This window comes from Colius striatus, chromosome 20 (genome assembly GCF_028858725.1).
Source record: "Colius striatus isolate bColStr4 chromosome 20, bColStr4.1.hap1, whole genome shotgun sequence".
Lineage (NCBI taxonomy): Eukaryota > Metazoa > Chordata > Aves > Coliiformes > Coliidae > Colius > Colius striatus.
The window spans coordinates 430,511-449,767 of record NC_084778.1 but is presented as its reverse complement, the minus strand read 5'-3'; the positions used below and the strand labels follow the sequence as shown (position 1 = coordinate 449,767).

The following is a 19,257-nucleotide window of genomic DNA, read 5'->3' as shown; positions in this document are numbered from 1 at the left end:
AAGGAGACATGTAGGAACTGAGATACATCCCAGCATTTGCTTCAGGATCTGAGGCGATGGTGTTAAATGATCCCTTTCCTGCCTGTTTTCTGTGCACGAGGAAGTGGACTGTGCTCTCTTGGCATTGCAGGGAGCGCTGGGGCAGGTGTTGAGGCCCATGGCTGGGGCTGGGCTGCCCGTGGCTGGGCGCCTGGTGCCCGCACTGCTGGGCTGTGCGCTGGGTTACATCCTGCACCGTGCGCTCATGGGCTGAGGGCCAGAGGAGAGATGGTGCATCAAGGGGCTGGAGGGGCCGAGGCCTTGTGTCCAGTGTGTGCCTGGTGCCTCAGACCTTCAGCTGTGAGACACGGGGCCTGGGCACACAGAGGAGCGTGGGGATCGTTTGTGGTGGGTCTGAGCCCTGGTGTCCCTGCTGCTGGCCTGGGATGGGGGTCAGGGTGCCCTGCAGCGCTCTGTGGGCACCCACTGGAGCTGCTGGTGGCAAAACGAGCAATTTATCTGCAAACAATGTCAAATTTTGTATGGATTTCTGACCCTAATAAATCAGGTCTGATGGACTTTTGTTTGCTGTTTGTTCCTGGTGGGCAGGAGGGGACAGTGCGGGGCGGCCGTGGTCATTAGCACAGCTGCTGTTGATGGGAGCTGGGGGCTGCAGCGCCCCATACCCTGGTGTGACTCAGTAACCTCTGGAGTCAGCAGCAAACTGGTGTTCATGCAGCATGGATGCAGTGTTGAGCACCTCCAGAAATCTGTCCCTTGATGGCTTGTTTCTGCTAAAATCGCTTCACCGTGAGCTGGGGCAGAGGTGGCCATGGCACATCGGGCAGCGCAGCAGTGACTCAAAGGGAAGGGCTACAGAGAGAAAGTTCCTGGTAACTGTCATGTTGGCATCTCAGTCCAGTTTGGGCTCGTTACCGTGGTGACTGCAGCAATTAAAATATGGGTATAGAGTTTTTTAAGACCTGGTGCAGTTCACTGCTGCTTTTCATAGCGTGTGCCAGACTTTCAAATATCTCGTGGTCGTATTTACAAGTGCTTGGGACAACAGCTAAAACTCCAAGAATAGCTCAGGTCCTGTTTAAGCACCCAGACAAGCATTTGAATCTGCAGAAGGTCTCTGCCTCCAGGCTGCAAAGCTCTGCTTGCAGCAGTTTGAGTCCAGACAGGTTGCAGCAGCCCTTGTCTCCTGCTTGCCCCACTACTGTTCCGGCCATTGGTCCTTTCCCGGGGGACATGGGGAGACCTCGGGCTGGGGAGGGAGGGGTTTGGGATCAGCAGCCTGCAGGGTGGCGGTGACCTGCTGTCCCCTGTCCCTCGGCTGCAGAGAGCCATCCGGGTGCGCAGCCACTCCATGGAGACGATGGTCAGCAGCCAGAAGAAGCACCACAGCAGCGGCATCCCGGGCAGCCTGAGCGGGGGCATCGCGCACAACAGCAGTGAGGTGACCAAGACCACCTTCTCGGTGAGTGCAGCCGGATGGCCCCTGGCCTGCCCTCCCCAGCTCTGTCAGTCTGGCAGCCCGCTGAGCAGTGAGTGTGAGTGAGGACACGTGAGCAGAGCGTGATTTTATGAGCACTTTGCTGAAGTTGTGTTGGGTTTGTGGAAGAGCTGGAGATGTGCTTCCTGGGGTTTGCAGTCCCAAAGTACAAAAGGGGTATGAAAGTAATTCTGGTGTTAGATGCACAGTGTGAGAACTACAGGCAGCATAATTCCTCATAGGATTTAGCCTTAAGAGCTTCTGTGAAGGAGCTTCACTTTCCAGCCTGGACTGTTCTGTGCTTTCAGCCCCCTGTTCCAGCAGCTGCCGCCAAGAACCAGTCCAGGAGCCCCATCAAGCGCCGCTCGGGGCTGTTCCCTCGCCTGCACACGGGCTCCGAGAGCCAAGCAGAGAGCAGGACAAGGTGGTACGTTTGACATTGACCTGGTCACTAAGGTTAAAAACATCTCTTGGGTGTTAAACTTTAGAGAAGCTGTTGGTGGGTGCTGGGGATCTTTCCTGGGGCACAGCCTCCCCTTTCCACGCAAGGCAGCAACAGGAGCTGCTCTTGCCTTGTTTGAGGAACTGTCTTGGATCTTTTCCCTGTGTTTTAAATTGAAGTGGTGGTATCCAGAGATGTTACTCTTAAGCTTAGCATTTGGTGTTAGGGAGTGCAATTTGTCCATCTTTTTTAAGTATCTTGTATATAACTCGTGCAACCTGTCTCTTTGTGCCCTCAGCGACAGTATTTCTGGAGCCCAGAAGACACCAGATTTGGGACATTCTTCTCAAGAGATGAAATCTGAAACCTCGTCCAACCCCAGCTCCCCTGAAATCTGCCCCAACAAAGACAGGTGAGCCTAGAGGAGCCCTGTCCTCCCTCCCATCAGGGCTCTAGTCACCCTGTAGCTGACAAAGCGTCAAGAACTTTGTCAAACAAAACCAACTCCGGGTTTTGCACTGATATATTATATATCTTAGATATTTTGGTACTAAGTTTGATATTAAGAGAGGAGGAAAAAAAAAGGATTCTGGTGATCCATGAGCACAGCTGCTTTATGGCCTGAAAATAGCTGTCTTTAAAAATAAAGGGAAAAGACAAATAGCAGTATTTGACAGAAGTTACCCAAACCCTCAGGGCGTGGGAGCTGGGGAGGCCCATGATGCTCGTCCCTCCCTGCCACCCGTGAGTCAGCATGGCCCAGCGGTTCCTGCTGGTGGCACCCACCAGCTGCTTTATTTACCCCACGCTCTTGGGAATGGTGACTTCCAGAAGCACCCTCCTAGCTTTGTCCCCACGGCAGCTGCTTTGCTCCAGGGGTGCAGGGAAGGGTCTGTGCCCATGGCCATGGCTTTGAGTGACAGCCACGGGCTCTGTTTCGTTTTGCCTCTCAGGCCGTTCATTAAGCTGAAAGAGAACGGGAGGTCCAACATCTCCCGTTCCTCCTCGAGCACCAGCAGCTTCAGCAGCACAGCGGGGGAGAGCGAGACCTTGGAGGAGTATGACAGTGTGGTAAGGCAACAGACCCGCCCCATGGCCCCACACGCCCCTCAGCTTCCCACGGCCCCCATTCCCCCCAGTGCTCTCGGTGCGGGGAAGTGCCCCGTGGCCCTCCCAGCTGCCTCCTCCTTGCCCATGTTTAGAGGGTTGGGCTGCCCGGTGGGACAGCTCAGTGAGCTGTGAGTGCCCCAGGCAGCACTCAGCACACCAGGGCCGGGAGGCTGCTCCACAGGGATGAGCTCGCCAGCGGGTTGGGGTCAGCAGGGATGTGGCAGGGGGAAGGAGAGCTGCCTGCACAGGAGAAAGCCCTGTCCTGTCCCTCCCTGCAGGGAAGCCAGCCATCGACAGCATCACCGTTCAAGCAGGATGTGTTTGTGTACAGTGCCTCGCCCAGCAGCGAGAGCCCGAGCGTGGGGGCCACGGCCACCCCCGTCATCATGAGCAGGAGCCCCACAGGTGAGTTACAGGGGTGCAGGAGGACTGGGTGGGGGCACTGGCGCTGCTGTTGCTCCTGGAGCTCTTGGCAGCTGCTGAGGCCCTGCAGCACGTCAGGATGGGATCTGCAGCTCTGGGATGGAGGAGCCTCCTCCCTAGCCTTGTCCAGGCTGCAGGTGGCTGCTAATGGTGACTGGGCAAAGCCCTATCAGGATGGGTGTCCCGTGGGATGCGAGGTCAGCCCTTGCTCATCCGAAACCCCAGTCCCATCAGCCTCGTGCTTCATTTCTGTGTTGCGGTGGGGATTTGGTTTCCCTTCTAAATTAGAGCACAGAGGTGGCTTTTGCTGTGGCTTCGTTTCCTCCCTTCTCTCCCGATGGGCATGTGCAGTAGTCGTGGAAACTCACTGTCTCCAAGGACGGAGCCATGACTCACTAATTATTTAATAAACAAGCAGCTTCTCCTGGTCTTTGCTCCATTACCTCTGCTGCTCACTCGCTTTGCCACCGACTCCCTCTGTTGCAGTCAGCTGAGACGCAAAGTGAGGTGCAGTTCAGCTGGGTAGAAGTGGCAGAACGTCTCTCTGTGGGTGTGGGCAGCAGTGAGAGCGCAGCGAGACGGGCGCTGCTGCAGCGTTAACCCCTCACCCACACGTCCCGCGGCTCCGGGGTCCTGGTGCAGCCAAGCGCCTGCCGAGGGCACTCAGCACCATCCACCTGAGAGCACCCACCGCTATCCGCCCGAGAACACACGTTGTGAGCTCAGGAGCTGCCTGTGGCCCAAACCCACCCGGCACAGCTCCACAGTTGGGAAGCTCATGGGGCAGAGCCGAGCTGCAGAGCATCGACTCACCAGCTTTGGGTATCTCAGCACCCTGCAGCCCTCCTTATTTCAGCAGTGATTTTCTGAACTAGTAAACCAGCCCCTTCTAATGCTTAAAGTGTTTATTTTGTATTTTTCCTGCCAAAAACATGGAAATCCACCCATGCATTATATGGATCAGTCATTTCTTGTAGCCTTTTCAGTGGCATTTCCAGTAGAAAGACTGTGAAATGTAATTAAGCCTCAATTTGTTCCATCAAAAACATTTAATGTACATATTTTGCCAAACATTCAGCCAAGATAGACTAAATATTGGTAGCACTGGTGGCAGGCTATTGCAGTGCCTGGCTGCCAGGCTGGTCGAGCACAGTCAGCATTACAGCTTCAGCAAATATTTTTGTTCACGGATGATTGTTTTTCTTCTTTACTTTTCCCCTCCCTCCAGCAGATATAAAGAACAGAAACTCTCCAAGGTCGAACCTGAAGTTCCGTTTTGACAAGCTCAGCCACAGCAGCTCCAGCTCGGTAGGTGCCAGTGGCTCTTGCTGGGTGAGATGCTGCAGGGCCGCATCCTGCCCTGCCTGCTGCAGCACAAGGGCCAGGGGCGCAGGGGAAGGGTGTTGCAGGGGCTCTTTTGCAACCCAACCTGTGTTCTGTTCTTCATTTAGAGCCACTAGCAGGAAGAAGATGTCATGGACTAGTGAAAGGTGAGTGTTGGCGGGATAGCGCCGTGCAAAGTGGCTTGTCAGTGGCTGAGCATGTGTAGCCAACTGAATGATGATTAGCACTGCTCAGTTTTAGAGGTGTGACCGATAGTTTATCTTAGAGGCTCCTAAACGCTTTTGCGAGATGAGGGTATCACTGAGTGAGAAAACCTGCCTTGGTTAGTGACAGACAGGCCTGTGCCTCGCCGTGCAGCTTCACCTGCTCCCTCCCAGAGTCCACTTTTGGTATGTCTGCCACTCACCCCAGGGGACAACGGGCCACAGCCCTGTGCGTTTCCTCTTTTCCCAGTCATGCTTTGTGAGGCACTTGTGCCCATCTCTGCAGAGAGGATGAAGTTTGCTTTGCTCTGTGCACCGGTGCCATCACTGGGTTCCCCCTGTCCTGGACGGGGCTGGCAGGCAGCGTGTGTCTGGGCACTGCTGCGGCTTCAGCTCCCCTCTGGGGACTGGCCTTTCATAGCTGTCGCTGCAGGTGTGAGAAGATTCTCCTTCCAGGCTCTGACACTGTTATCCTTTTTGCAGAGAATTTTTGTTTCAACAAAGGGAAAGCTCTTCAACATCCCATGGGAACACGCACACCCTGGCTGGGGGCAGCGAGGCACCCTCAGCTCTCACTTTTCCACCGCCTCAGCCCCGACGGGACCCAACCGCCTTCCCATGGGGTGACCCCTCTCCAGCAAACGCCCCGTGCCTGCCCTGCGCCGTGGGGACACGTGTCTGGCCGTGGGACATGCTTGCGTGGGGCAGTCCCTGCTGCAGCCCCTGCCACGGAGCTGTGCTGCCCGTGGGCACCCGCCTCTGCCCCGGCGAGTGGCTGCTGGATGCACACGTCCATCCCTCTCCGCCTCACCCTCCAGCTCCTCCTGGGCAGAGGGGAGGCAGGATGGAGCCTTGTGCAGTTTGGTTCCCTCCAGGCTTTATTTGCAGTTGTGGGTGGGGAGATGGGGGGTTTTGTTTGTTTTTCAGAAGGTGGCCAGGGTAAAATTACGTGTTCCCTTGGCCCCGGGGCAGTTCCCTCACCCCAGCATTTGCTGTTGCTCTTCTCTGTGTGGAGACAATGGAGCAAAGTTTCTCCCCTGTGGCTCTTCCCAGTGTGATGGGGGCTTCAGCAGCTCAGCAGCCACCCTCCCACTGCCCCTCAACTCCAGCTCACCACCTACATCCCAAAACCTTTAGGGCATATGCAGCCTTTTACCCCATACTTACTCAGTTTCTGGCACAAGAGGAAGGTGTGTGAACCGGTACTGGGGAGCAGAACTGGTAACCAAGGCCAATACATCCTCTTCTGCTTTTTCCTTGCCTGAAACTCTGAGCACAGATCTGGAAAAGTTGAGCCAAAGCTAAAGCAGAAGTGTATCCAGTATCCAGCAGCACTGGTGCTCAGTGCATTCACTCAGGCAAGCAAATGCGTAAAACTGCAGTGATTCAGGTGGCACTGGGCTGCTCCAGCCCTGCAGAATCTTTCCTGCTGCTTTTGAAAGTGCTGTGGTTTATTTGGAAGACGAGGGTTATGGATTCTGCAAGGTGACTTCCCTGTAATGCCCTTTTCCAAAAATACCTCTCTCAACATGCCAAGAAATCCTTTTGCTCTTTTATGGAACTTGGTCCAAAGTTTCCTAGTCTGTCCCTGAATTTCACATTGCTCATGGATTTCCCTTGCCAGTTTTCTGACAGATTGCAATGCTGCAGAGATGCTCCCTCCCCTCACTGCAGCCCGTGACCTTTCCAACCCCCCACCTCTGTGAAGTAACGTTCTCAGTCTCAAGTGAAAGTGGTTCTTTGAGTTTGTGATTCCTGATAAGAGCAAGACTTTGAGTGCCAAAGTTCACCTTGTGCAGCCGGGGCTCCAAGGGGCACAGAGGTGTCTGACAGCTGTCAGGAGGGAAGTCGCACAGCCCAGCAGCCACTGTGGGGGATGAACCTCTCAGTGGGGAGGCAAGTGCTTGTTCAAGCAAACCATTGTCCATCACCCTCTGCCCATCACCTGCCCCGGCCCCAAGCAAAGCCAGCCCCAGCAGCCCTGCGTGGCACTGCCGGCACGGTGCTCAGCTCATGCTGGTGCTGCCGCTCCTGCCTGCCATCCACCCGCTGGAAAGGGCCATAGCCCCAGTGGGGTTGGAAAACACATCCTAGAAAAACGTGGAGAACCGTTTCACAGACACCAAGTGCACCAGTAAATACCAATAACCACCAGTGTGGACACTCCCTCCTGGTTTCAGTGAGTTGCACTTAACTAGTTTAAATCTGGAGATTTTCTCTGCAGGTCTGTTGCCAGCTCCTGATGTCTCAGGTTCCACATACTTTGCTGTTCAGCACTTCTGTCTGACAATGTTTCTGTAGTACTTTCAAACCCACCCCCAGTTCTTCCCCTTAGAAGCTTCTGGCCTGTTTTTCTTACGCTGCACAGGGAGATGCTGACTGGTGCGAGGACTTGAGTTGAGGGCCTGTGTGTGGTTTGTGTCCCCTGAGAATCCAGGTGATTCTGTGGACGTTGTTGTTTGTGTGGGTGTTGATCTCTGTGAGATCTTTCAGCAGAAGGTGCAGTGGCCACTGTCAGCTGTTTTGCTTTTGCTTGAAACTGTGACATCTGTTTTTGCCCCAGATTGATTTGCAGAGTTATTCCAATGGAATTAACAGGCAGGAGAGTGTGAAGCTTCAGGGAGAGCAGCAGTGTGTTGGACTCGTCTTTCTCTGTGACAGGTTGCCAGGATGGCTGCAGGGCTGGGACCTGAGGCACAGGGTTTGCTAGTGGCTCCCATGTGCCCTGTGGCATCTGACAGCACTGGCCCATGGCTGCTGCTATAACATACCATGACAGCCTTAACAGCAACTGGACTCTTAAAGCTCCTGCCCTGGCCAGGTTCCCACCTGGTTTCTGCCTCCCTGTGCTGCTCTACAGCTGTGTGTGTGTGGTGCGCTCCCCTCAGCCCCAAACTGTCCCAAATCGTCCTGTAGCTGTGCCAGGGACTGACCAGAACCTGCTGAACCTTGGAGGCATTTGCACTTCCAGCAGCAGGTGAAGATGTTCCGGTATTTATATTGCAAAATGTTTTGTGCTTATTAGTGACAGACACCTACGGATAGATACGCTCACATGAAAGTGATTTATATAGGCACACGTATGTAAAAGTGATTTCTATATATATATGTGTATATAGATACATATATATATATAAATATATTAACTGACACTAAATGACTGGGCAGTGCATTTTCCTTTCTGATCCCCACTGTTGCCATGCACAATAACTTCTACCAGACTGGGGAGCAGCTTTGCACAGAAGGGGCTCACAGATGTGGCTGGGGAGGATCAGGGCACATCCTCTGAAGTCCCACAAAGTCAAGCACAGGATTACCCTGAAGCACAATGTGAAAGTGCTTTTTTTTGCTGAGCGAAAGGGGGGAATCCCAAGCACAAACTCAGTTTCTCCCCAGAGTGTTGAGGCTCCTTAGGAATGGGAGGTGACGGGGCCAGGGTACCTCCCTGCATCCACGGGCTTGCTAAGTGGGGCTGAAGTTTCTCTGCTGTCTTGGGTGCTGAGCACTGCCACGAACCACACCGCACACTTACGTTGCTTCGCTGATGTTCCAGCTTCTGTCCCACTAGAGCTGGCAGAGTCTGCCATTCCCCAGTCCCAGAGCATGCTTTCATTATGTTTTAATGAATGTAGCACTGCGTATATCCTGCAAAGGGAAATGCTGAATTTATATCTTTAGAATGTGAAGAGAGTTTATAGAGTGAAAATAAATCTTGAGGAAATGTATCTGACAAAGTTTATTTTTTATGTAGAGAGGCGGTGCTTTGTAGTTCCTGGTGGCCTATGTCTGTTGTAAATAATGTACATTTAATTTATTGCTATGGTAGCAGATTGTATTTGTTATGTATAAAACTAAAGGTTCACAAATGTATATTTTGTTGCTTAAATGTGTCTTTGCAGAATTCACAATAAATAACATATTTTGTGTCCATATGTGTGCTACGTTGTGTATGCCCATGAAGCGCCAATTTCAGCTGAGCTCTTTGGGAACAGCCCTGTGAAAACCCAGTCTATGAGCCAGTGTAAGGGCTGAGCCCTTACTGGTGTGAATCTGGGGGGCTCACACACAGCCACAGGCTGAAGTGGGGGAGTGTCAGAGCGCAGGAGAATGTAGGTGGGATGTCTCTGCTGATGCTGATGAAGCTGGGGCTGGATCAGCAGAGGGGTACCTGGCTTTTACAGATGCACAGTGATTTTAATCATGTGACCTGTTCCCTTTGGGCTGGAATTAGTGCCTTGTGGAGCTCAATGTAAGCAGTTCCCTGTCAGCAGCCAGCCCACACAAGGTAAAGAAAAGAAACACAACAATTCAGCTCCTGTAAAGCTGCATAGCTCACCTTGGGCCATCAGTCCTGGCTGCCTTTGGATGTCTCCGTGAGCTAACTATGAAATCAGATTTTCTCTTGCCAGCTTCTCAGACCCTTCAAATCCTCCTAGTTTCCCAGAGCTCTTCCTCCCAGGACACTAAGAGAAAAGCTGTTATTGTCTAGAGGCAGCCTGTCTGGTCCATGTTCCCCATGGCTCAGGCTGAATGAAGCACGAAGCCATTAGTCAGTGGTCATTTTTTTCCACGTTTTTGTGATGAGGGGAATGAATCCATTAACTTGCACCTGTGAGAATAAAATGCTTGCCTCTGCCAGGTAAAAAAATCCTCCATGAGGAGCATCGTGTTCATCCTGCACAGTGCAGCAGCCTGGCTTGGGTGCCTGGTGCCTAAGGAGGGCTCAGAGGGATCCTGGGTGTCATCGGCTGCAGCAGCTCCTGCCTTGAGCCCAGGCTGAGCTATGGGACTGTGTCTGTTAGAGCCAACGGCCTCCCCAGGAGTGGCAGGTGAAGAATGAAAAAAAGACCTAAAAACTTCAGTTTCTCTTAATGAATCTTTATTGGGTCAATGTGCTGGAGATATTTCTCCTCTCTTGAATTTTTCATTCATACTTCTTATTGTGATTGTTGCAATCAGTCAGGAGAAGCACATTTATCTTTTAATGGCTTTTTCATTAGTGAAATGCTAGACTGGCCTGCATAAAGAGGGAGAAGAAAAGACTTGGGATGAGCCATCAGAGGTGGCCCAGAGCAGCCACACCAATGTGGAGCTGCAGTAGGATGGTCACAGTTTAATGCTGCCCAAGAGGTGTTTTTATCACTCTTTTCTCCTGCCCCTGAGCCAATACCATGTTATACTTTGTTCTCATTTTATGTGACAGAATAACAGATGTCGTAACTTCTCTGTAACAGAAGGTTGAATGAAGCAGCATTTCTTTCCCACCACACTGACCATTGCTTTGGAAGTCATTGCAAACCCGAAAGCTTTGAGGGAACATGCACAGGGGCCCATGTGAGACCTGGATGCCTTGGGTGGCCAATTGAAGTCAGCTGGGTGGCTTAATTAACACTGGAAAGTGCTAAGGATCATCCCAACACTTTGAGTGGCCAATTGAAGTCAGCTGCAAGTCAGCTGAGTGGCCCAGCTGACTGGCTGGGGAGGCTCTAAAAGGCAGCTGGGCAGCAGCAGGGTTAGGAGGCCACTTGGAAGGGTTTGTCCCTTTTTTGGCTTCTTGTGCAAGCTTCTGCCATATTTTCTCTGCTTGAGTGTGGTGAGGCTCTATGCTCTCAGTGAAGTGCTCCTGCTCTAGTAAGTAACTCGTTTAAATCCTTTGGCTTTGTATTTTTCCGAGGGCTGACGTGGTCGCAGGGGAGCAGGAGACTGAGAAGCTCAATATGTAGATGGGCTTGCAGTTGCCAGTGATGGGTTCTGCAGCTCCCTGCAGCAATGTGTAGTGCCAAGAATTATTGCTGGCTGCCTCCTTCAATGTCCTTGACCTTGTTCTGCTTTGCTGGCCCTGGTACTGCCAAGATCCTGCTGGGGAGGCTGCCCAGGGCCAGGGCTGTGAGCCACTTCCCTGTACTGGCATAGCCACCATATCAGGGGCTGCCTCACCTCAGCATCTTCCTGCTGCTGTCAAAGCCCCACAGCTTGATCAGATAACACCAGGTCACGGGGAGTGTGGGTGTGTTAAGCAACACAGGTTTATGGCCTGCAGATAGGAACCAGAGCCTTGTTTGCTTCTTCTGACCAACTTATTTTGGTTTTTTCACACAGAACTTCTCTCTACCTGCACCAGGGCAGCTCAAACTGCAGAGCTCCCTTTCCATGCAAGCACCATGATAGTGCTCTGTCTGCTGAAAAGCCAAGATAAGGCTTAGTGGGTATAGCTCTGCTAAAGCTTTAAGTTAATGCTGTTAGGGCTTCTAGTGGTGATGGTATGGAAGTGTATAAATAGAAAACATTTGTGCTTTTGAGAAGCTGTTTTGACATTATTAGCTTCTGCAATGTATGCATAATCCTCAGCACAAGGGAGAACATATGCTTTTTAATAGAAGCATTTTGTCTTGTAGTGTGTTGCAAAGTTAGCTTAAGCTATTTGTGAACCTGGGAGGTTGTAAAAATCAACTGAGGCATGTAATCATAGAAGTCCAGAAGCTGAGTAAGGGGAAGTGACATAGAGGTGACAACTGTTGCAACTTGTAAAACTGGAGCATGAATTTGTACCACCCCAGTGTAGATGGGGAGGAAAAAGCAGGTTTCTTACATGTAATCCTTCTGAAAAGGTCTAAGGCTTGGAGTACAGTGAAATATAGCAGTGGTAGCTGTTCTTTAATTAACTTTTGGGATGGCCTTATCCAGTTGTGTTTCCCTTCAGTGCTCTGAATATATGGAAGCCCCCAGGGGAATGTTACTTTCTCCTGTTACCAGAAACATGCCATCAGTCTGCAGTGCCCTGCGATTCAGGTTCTCATTTTTTCTAGTCTGGCTAAAGGAGGGCTGCAGCTGTGTGTTTTCTGGCTCTGTTTCTTGTGGTGCATATGAACCAGGAGTCCAAGCTGCTGCCTCTGGCTTCTCCCGCAGGCCAGGAGATCTGAGTGTCTGCTGCAAAGTGAGGGCTGATCCTACAGTTAAGCATGTAGATATCTTTGTTTACAGACTGAAGAATATCTACTGAGGAGTTTGTAAGAAAAAAGCATGCATGGACTTGTTCTGGTCCCAGCCCATCTAAACCTGCATCAGACCCAGCCCAGATCTCTGTACAGCTCTTCAGGCACTCTTGTCCTGCTGTGCACTGCAAGTGGTTTGTCTCACCCTACCAGACTCAAAAGAGCCAGCTCCTCCATGAATGAACCCTGTCCCTTCTGTACAGCATCCTGCTGAACTGCAGAGGGTCTGGGGGCTTCACCTGGAATATGGGAATGCCTCACTCCTCTTTGTTCAGTGTCTGAAATCTCTCTTGTGGGGTGATGTTCTGAAGTCCCAGGACAAGTCCTCAAAGGGATATGAATACCAGCCAGGCACAGAGTTTTGAAATGCTAAGGGCAAAAATACTTTGAGGTAAATACTTCTTCTGAATGTTCCAAGGCATCCCTGTATTTTTAATGCTGTGGATGTGACCAGTATCACCTCAGGGAAACAGGCATCACCCCTAGGTGAGGGCTGTTTGTGCACAGCTGATATTTAGCATGGGGTAAGCCACTGGAAAACCTCTTTGTGTGGGAGATGAGGATCATGAGTTCAGCCTGGCGAATGTGGGAAACACAAGTCTGCAGAGCCCCTCACCGCTGGGCTTGCCTTGGACCTGGTGTCCTCTATCATAACTGGCTCAAAAGGGAGATTTTTGGACCCTTCTTCGTTGCATTTTCAGTGACAATTTACAAGTGTATACTGTAATAACAAACTCCTCTTATAAATTATGAAATAAGCTCGTAAATTAACTCTGATCGGTCAGTAAAGTCTTTCAGTGGTGGCTGTTCCCAAGCAGGGTTCTGTTCCTCGTCACGTCTGAAGCTCAGATGTTCCCTCTTTGTACAGAAGGTGGCGCCAGAGCTACAGAAATGGAAGTGTAACCCTTTGCTCGTTTTACCAAAAAGGGCTCATGTTTGGGTAACGTCTTGTCGAGGAATTTTCTCACCTCCAGCATTCCCACTTTCACAGCCGAGAGTCTCATTCAGCCTCTCGCAGAGGATTAATTACAAGGTGACTTGTAGTGACTTAGGAGGGACTTCTTGAACTGTGCAGTATGTACTCTGGGTTCCATCCCAAACAGCAGCAGCTCTGTGACATGAAGGGCTTTTCCAGTTTATACTGGCAGAGCTTTTCAACAAACTGTGAAGGCCAGTGGAGTTATCACAGAATAGATGAACTGGAGTCGAATGTGAATTGCTGTAGCCCTGGAAGTTCAGGATAGAGACACATTCAGAAGTGACTGCAAGTTCCTCAACACCTGCTGATGTGTTCACATCAGCAACACTTGAGCAGTAATTTGATGACTCCCTTGCTGTGTATCAGTTGTCTTATTTAAACAGTGCTTTTTGTATGTGTTGTGCTGTTGAGATATGAGTTTAAGCTCCTGCAGAAAGCTCCTACAAAATTAGAAATGACAATACAACAGTTTATGCAGTGCAGGGGAAGGAGGTAAGTAATAGCAGAGATAACATATTTTGCTGGATAAGAACAGTGAGATGGCAACTAAACTCAGCTGTAGGATTTTTCAACTTCAATCGAAGCTACTTGAGCTGCTGTGACACTGCAGCATTACAGATGCCAAACAGGGCAGTTTTCAGATGGATTGTTACAGAGTTTGGTGCCATGTGCACAAAAAGCAGTAGCTCTGCTATTTGCAGAATGCTGTTGTGCTTCAGAATGCTGTTAGGATGGGGAACTCTGGAGAGGTGTCACATCAGGCAGCCTGTGGACATGTTGCAGTGCTTTCTGACAGTGTCATTAGCCTAAAGACAAATGCCCTTTACTTTGAAACAGAGTCAGGTTTTGACTGCTGATGGCACAGATAATGTCTTATCTAGATTTCCAGGGAAGATAGGTTTGCTGCTCATTGGTTAGAAACATTGCTTCTGGCTGTTTCTTCCACCTAAATAATTGAAAAGGTTTTTCTGCAGCTGCTTCTCTTCCTCCAGCAGTTCTGACCAAACACAGCGTTTTCTAGGAAATCTCCTGCTGCTTCCTGCTGTTGCCATGGAGATGATGCTCTCCATTCCTGTTCCTTTGCTCTTGCAGAAGGGAAAAGTGAAGTAATTCCAGCTCTCCTGCCCACAGCTGGAGAAAAGGCCATGTTTGTAAAAGCACTTTCATGACTTGACCCATATTGTCAGAAGTGCATTTAATGGCACTGATGTAGCTCATGCACTATCTTAAAACAACATGTTTAGAGGTACTCTTAAGAGCTTCAGAGGTTTTTTTGGAAGGTGGGAGAAGCTATTTAAGTGTTTTCTCTCTCATCTTAATTTGCTGTTTGAGGACAGGAGATGGCAAAGAAGCTGAGCTATAAAAAGAGAAAGGGAGGAATGAAGAAGGCAAATCAAACACCTGTCAAAAGACTCTGCAACTCACAGTGCTTTACCTGCACTTGTGCTGGTTAGTGCTGTACGAGCTAGTGTGGACACTGTTAACTCTTGGCAAATAGTGAGGGCTGCCTGACTTAATCTGTAGTCTGTTAGTGCAAACAGCTTTTCATTTGGGGTTGACTGAAGGAAACCTATCAACAACCCAGAAAGAAAAATAGATATCTTGCTGCAATGGTTGTGGGGGATGGGGTCCGTAAGCTGCAGCTCATGCAATGTCTGTGGGAAAATGCTGCTGCTGGACAAACTGCACGTGAGAGCAGGTCTGTTACCATTCCCCGGGTCCCCACTGCAGGGGATGTGGTGCCTCAGATGATGAGCCATGGATCTTTAAAGGCCTAGAACAGTTGTTCTGAGAAGGTAATCTGCTTGGAACAGAGGGCAGAGACTTTTTATTCCTCCATCAAACTGAATTCAAGTACTTTTAGGGGAATAGAGGATATGTGAAAAGAATGACTTGAGTGAAATGCTCCCTGTTTGTCACTGTCCTTTACACTGACAGCTGACAAGTGCCATATTCTCTACAACTCCTCTTTCTGCCAACAAGGAGGGAGCTGCTATTTCAGCTTGGGAACTGCATTTGAGTTAATAGTGCAGTGAGTGCATTGGTGTCACTGGTACACCTGAGAGCTGTCAGCTCTGTGTGAACCTGGATGAAGGTTCGTTTCATCCAGTTAACTTGCAGGACCTGAATCCAGTTTACCATACATCAGGACAAAAGGCTCTTTCAAGCTGGTCTAAGCAACGTAGACAGCAGGAGTTGATGCAAAGGGGATGAAGAGGATGCACTTTGCATCACGGTTGAGTCAGGCCATCTGTGTGGAAGCCACAGAGTGGCAGCATCGCCTCGGTGCAGAAGCTTTTGCTTTGCTGGCCGCCTGCTGGGAAAATAAAGCCCAAGCACGCCACAAGGTAGATGCAGAAGACAAGCAAAATAAATTGTTTTAGTTTTAGGAGCTTAGGGATCACATATTTGACTAAAACGGGAAAGTCTTTCTCTGCCTCGTTGGAGGTGCTGCAAGAAACCTCAAAACTCGCACAAAAAGGCATGCTTGTCTTCACAGCGTTACTGAAGTTTCCTTTACAACTTCACCAAATGGTACAATTTCAAGTATTTTTTTGTCCTAACCTTAAGAAACAAATGAGTCTTGTTTGAAGTTCTTCCAGTGTTACCCCAGTTTCCATGGTACACACTGGGATGCTGCGCAGCCTTAGTGTCTGCCCTGCTCAGGGCTGCTGGAGCAGGGGATGGTGGCTCCAGCACCTGCAGTGGTGGAGAAAGAGAAACTGATAGATCTGTCCTGTGCACGCCTGGTACTGAGATCCAAGACAAACTGTGTAGCTCTGGGAAAGGCTGGGCAGTGTGATAAATTGTATTGTTACATTACACTCTTCCCACTAATCCATCTCCCCATGTTACACTCCCCACAGTTTCCCTCAACCTTTTTTTTCTGGGAAGGACTTTTACACCTGCAGAGCTGCTATAGAAATCTCTTCCTTTAACCTCCTGCTGCCACTTCCCCTCTGTTAGCCAAGTCAGAAGTTAGCTGGGATTTGGAGTACAGCAAGGACTGCTTTAGGACCTCTCCGTTTTCTCTAACAGGGGTAGTGTTGGTTTTCTTCTTTGCTCTACAGCACTGGCTAGAAATAAAGAGAAGTGGTAACTGGGATATATTTCATATGCTCTGTTCTCCTTTTGTTTGCTTTCCTTGAGGCCTTCCTGGTGGATTTTTTTATTAAACAAATTAAATGTGTCGGGAATAAACCACAATTGTTCAAAACTGCTGTGTAAAGACTCCGTCGTGCCACTGACACCAGTGGGGATTTTATAGCGGATGTCAATAAGCGCAGCATCATGTCTAAAGAGAGTCTCTTCTGGAGGTGGTTCTGTTGCTGAAGGAATGATTGTGTTTACTGACAAGCGGAATTAATCTGTTGGGGTTTGTTTGTGTGGATTTTGCTGGAGTAAAATCCAGCTTGTTTTCCATTTCTGCACCATGAGAAGCATATTGATTTTTCTTCACTTCTGATTGTTCACATTACTGGATTGCTTTTAAATAGTTGACAGAGAGATCATTCATTTTCCTGCCCCAACATATTTTACAATGCCTTTCTTGTTTTATATGTGTGTGTGTTTCCACAGTTATACATTGTATTGATCACATTTAGCAAGCTACAGTCTGCATAGAAGTGGTGAAACTGTTCCTCTGTGGGATTTTTCTCCCTTTCTACCTTCTTTCTCCTCAACAGCTTCAGCATCTGCATTTTGGGTTCAGCATCTGCATTTTGGGTTCAGCATCTGCATTTTGGGTTCCTGACTTGGAAGTGGGAGGTGAGGTTCAAAAGCAGCTCTGTGTCAAAGATCAGAAAATGCCAATGACCATGAATAAGTCTGTAGGGTTCAAGGGGTGTTAGTGACAGAAACATGAAGAGTGGTGATTTGTGTTTTGTCATTGTGGGAGTGTTGAACAGGGGATGATGTGTTCTTCAGAGGACTGTGAAGTGTCTTTCAACCCACCTGACCCAATGAGGAAAACTCAGGGCATCTCTTCAGCGTGGAGTCTTGAGGCTTTGTGATGCTGTCCTAGCCCAAACATACACCAACATCTATTTAAGGTATTTGCCTTATGATGCAGCATCTGGCTCAAAACCAGACTTGTCTGGAACAGAAGCAAACAGTTTAAGGGCAGTGGTAAAGAAGCAGATACCTAGTGTTACTTTTGAAGACTAGCATCAGAAACCCCCCTGTTAACCCTTAGCAAAGGACATGTGTAGCCTGCATGGCAGTGCCAGTTTGAACATACTTGCATAGGGCACAGATAACATAATTTCATTGATTCCATTTCTGCATTTACCCCTAGGGGCCATATAAAATATGCAAGCTTGTCCAGCATGGAGTTCATGTATATCTCAGCAGGAATGGCATGCATTGCACAAAGCTTTTGCCCAGAAAGGTTAAAAACATCTTGTCTATTCAGCAAGACCATGACGGAGCTAGAAATAGTTGTGATGCCTGGGGCAGGAGATGGGAGGGGAGTAGCTAAACCACAGAGTTAATTCAAAACAGTGTAAAACCTTCTCTTATATTGTCTTATTATTTTCTTGGGTATTTCTGGACACTTATTTTATCTGCCTTTGACTTTGAGTGTAGAACAGCAAACTTTGTGAAAAAAGGGTATTTATGTCTCATAGCTCCTTACACTGGAAAAATAATGGAGCCTCTTAGTGATCATATTAAATGGTATTAATATTGATTAAAGTACCATTGTATGTAGTGCTGATTGATGGTAGCAATGATAAGAATATGCTGTGGGTAAGCGTGCCTTTGTTGCTGCTCTGTGTGAGGAAAACCTGCATGATCATGAGCATCAGGTCCCTGTCGTGGGCTCTGCTCAGCAGCTGCTTGCTGCCTTTGCAGGACTAGTGTCACTTCTGCAGTTAGGGCTGCAGCATTTACATGCTCAACACCTGCAGATTTGCAGCACTGATGACCTGGAAAGCCAATGTTAACATATCAGTCTGACTTATGCCTTAGGTGTAGCTCTAGGCTAAAAGATATATTTGAATAGGAATTCACATTTAAATCCCTACTCCCAGGGCACTTACAATGGGCATGAAGGGCAGAACAAACCTCACCAGAGAGCACCTCAAGGTACAGGATCTGCCTTGCTTCAAGGGGATGCTCTGGATATGGGAGTGGCTTGAGTGGTACAGAAAGCACCTGAGAAGTTGGAGTAGCTATTATGCATGGAGGCACAAGAGCAGGCTTAGAGGTTTTTGGGAGGTGGAGGCTGAGACTTCCATCCAGCAGAGGAGGGAAGCCTTGCCTTCAGCCTAGAGAGAATTGGTTTGTTGTGGCATTTGTTCAGAGGAACTGTTAAAAAAGGGATGCATAAATGAGTGGGGAGAGGTGTCTCTAGAGGATTGGCCCATCCTGAAGAAACTGTAAGTGCACAAAGGGAGGTGAGAAGCCATACCCTGAGGTTTTCTCCTGACATTGGAGGACATCTCTCTTCTCAGCTCTGCTGCTGAGAGCCTGGATCCAATGCTGAGTAAGTCATTTTGTCTCTTCACATCCTTACCTCAAGCCATGTCACTCCTTTAGGCTGAAAGCCCTTTGGGAGCAAGAACTGTCTTTCCCTATTTGCTTATACAGCACCTAAAGCAATGGGGGTCCTGATTTCAGAGAGGCCTTCAGGCAAGAGGACAACAGTGCTGTTAATGAGGATTAATAATTAATTTATTACCTTCAGTTAATAATCTTCAATAATCATGTACAATTTGCTGCTTCAGTGAATAGTTTGATAGTAAACAGAGCTGGTAGAATGAAGTCACAGGACTGAAAATCTCATGTAAAAGGCAAAAATGGTCAGGGCTAATTAAAAAGATTGCAAAGACTGTTGGGCACAACTGTTTGCAGCATTTGCCCAGTTTTAGTAATGGCCTGGATAAAGTAAGCACATGTGAGGGCAGATAAGGGTTGCCCAATCTCTCACACAGCTTCTTTGAGCATGATACTCACAAATTTGACCTTTAGAAACATCCAGAGTGTTACCTGCAGTTTATAACCACAGGCTCAGGTGGGTTTGCATGTATCTTCCATTGCATAGTGAGCCAGGAGTCACATTTCAGGGTAAAATCTCTTTGGAGTTTTCCTTGTTTCCTTTTCCCTATTAGCAATGTGCCCTTTCTTCCTGTGAAGAGCAGAAGCTCCCTGTGAACATGGATGTGGAGCAGTTTGCAGTCTGAGGACTGAGCATAGATGGCTTTCTCCACATAGTGCAAATGAATTATACCTTTGCAAAGCAAGTTCTATGCTAAGTGGAAAAGCAGATGAACACCCTGATGATG

The 19,257-nt window shown here is 49.1% G+C and overlaps 1 protein-coding gene across 1 annotated transcript in view; it reads left to right on the top strand.

The window, feature by feature from the left end:
- Nucleotides 1-8,929, top strand: part of RAP1GAP2 (RAP1 GTPase activating protein 2) — a 65,182-nt gene extending 56,253 nt beyond the window's left edge. Inside the window, exons 19-26 of the mRNA XM_062012638.1 lie at nucleotides 1,325-1,462; nucleotides 1,786-1,904; nucleotides 2,218-2,331; nucleotides 2,873-2,990; nucleotides 3,308-3,434; nucleotides 4,684-4,760; nucleotides 4,904-4,942; nucleotides 5,483-8,929. Coding sequence (XP_061868622.1) covers nucleotides 1,325-1,462; nucleotides 1,786-1,904; nucleotides 2,218-2,331; nucleotides 2,873-2,990; nucleotides 3,308-3,434; nucleotides 4,684-4,760; nucleotides 4,904-4,912 — 702 coding nt within the window. The 3' untranslated portion in view covers nucleotides 4,913-4,942; nucleotides 5,483-8,929. The remainder of the gene's footprint in view (nucleotides 1-1,324; nucleotides 1,463-1,785; nucleotides 1,905-2,217; nucleotides 2,332-2,872; nucleotides 2,991-3,307; nucleotides 3,435-4,683; nucleotides 4,761-4,903; nucleotides 4,943-5,482) is intronic.
- The last annotated feature ends 10,328 nt before the right edge of the window (nucleotides 8,930-19,257 follow it).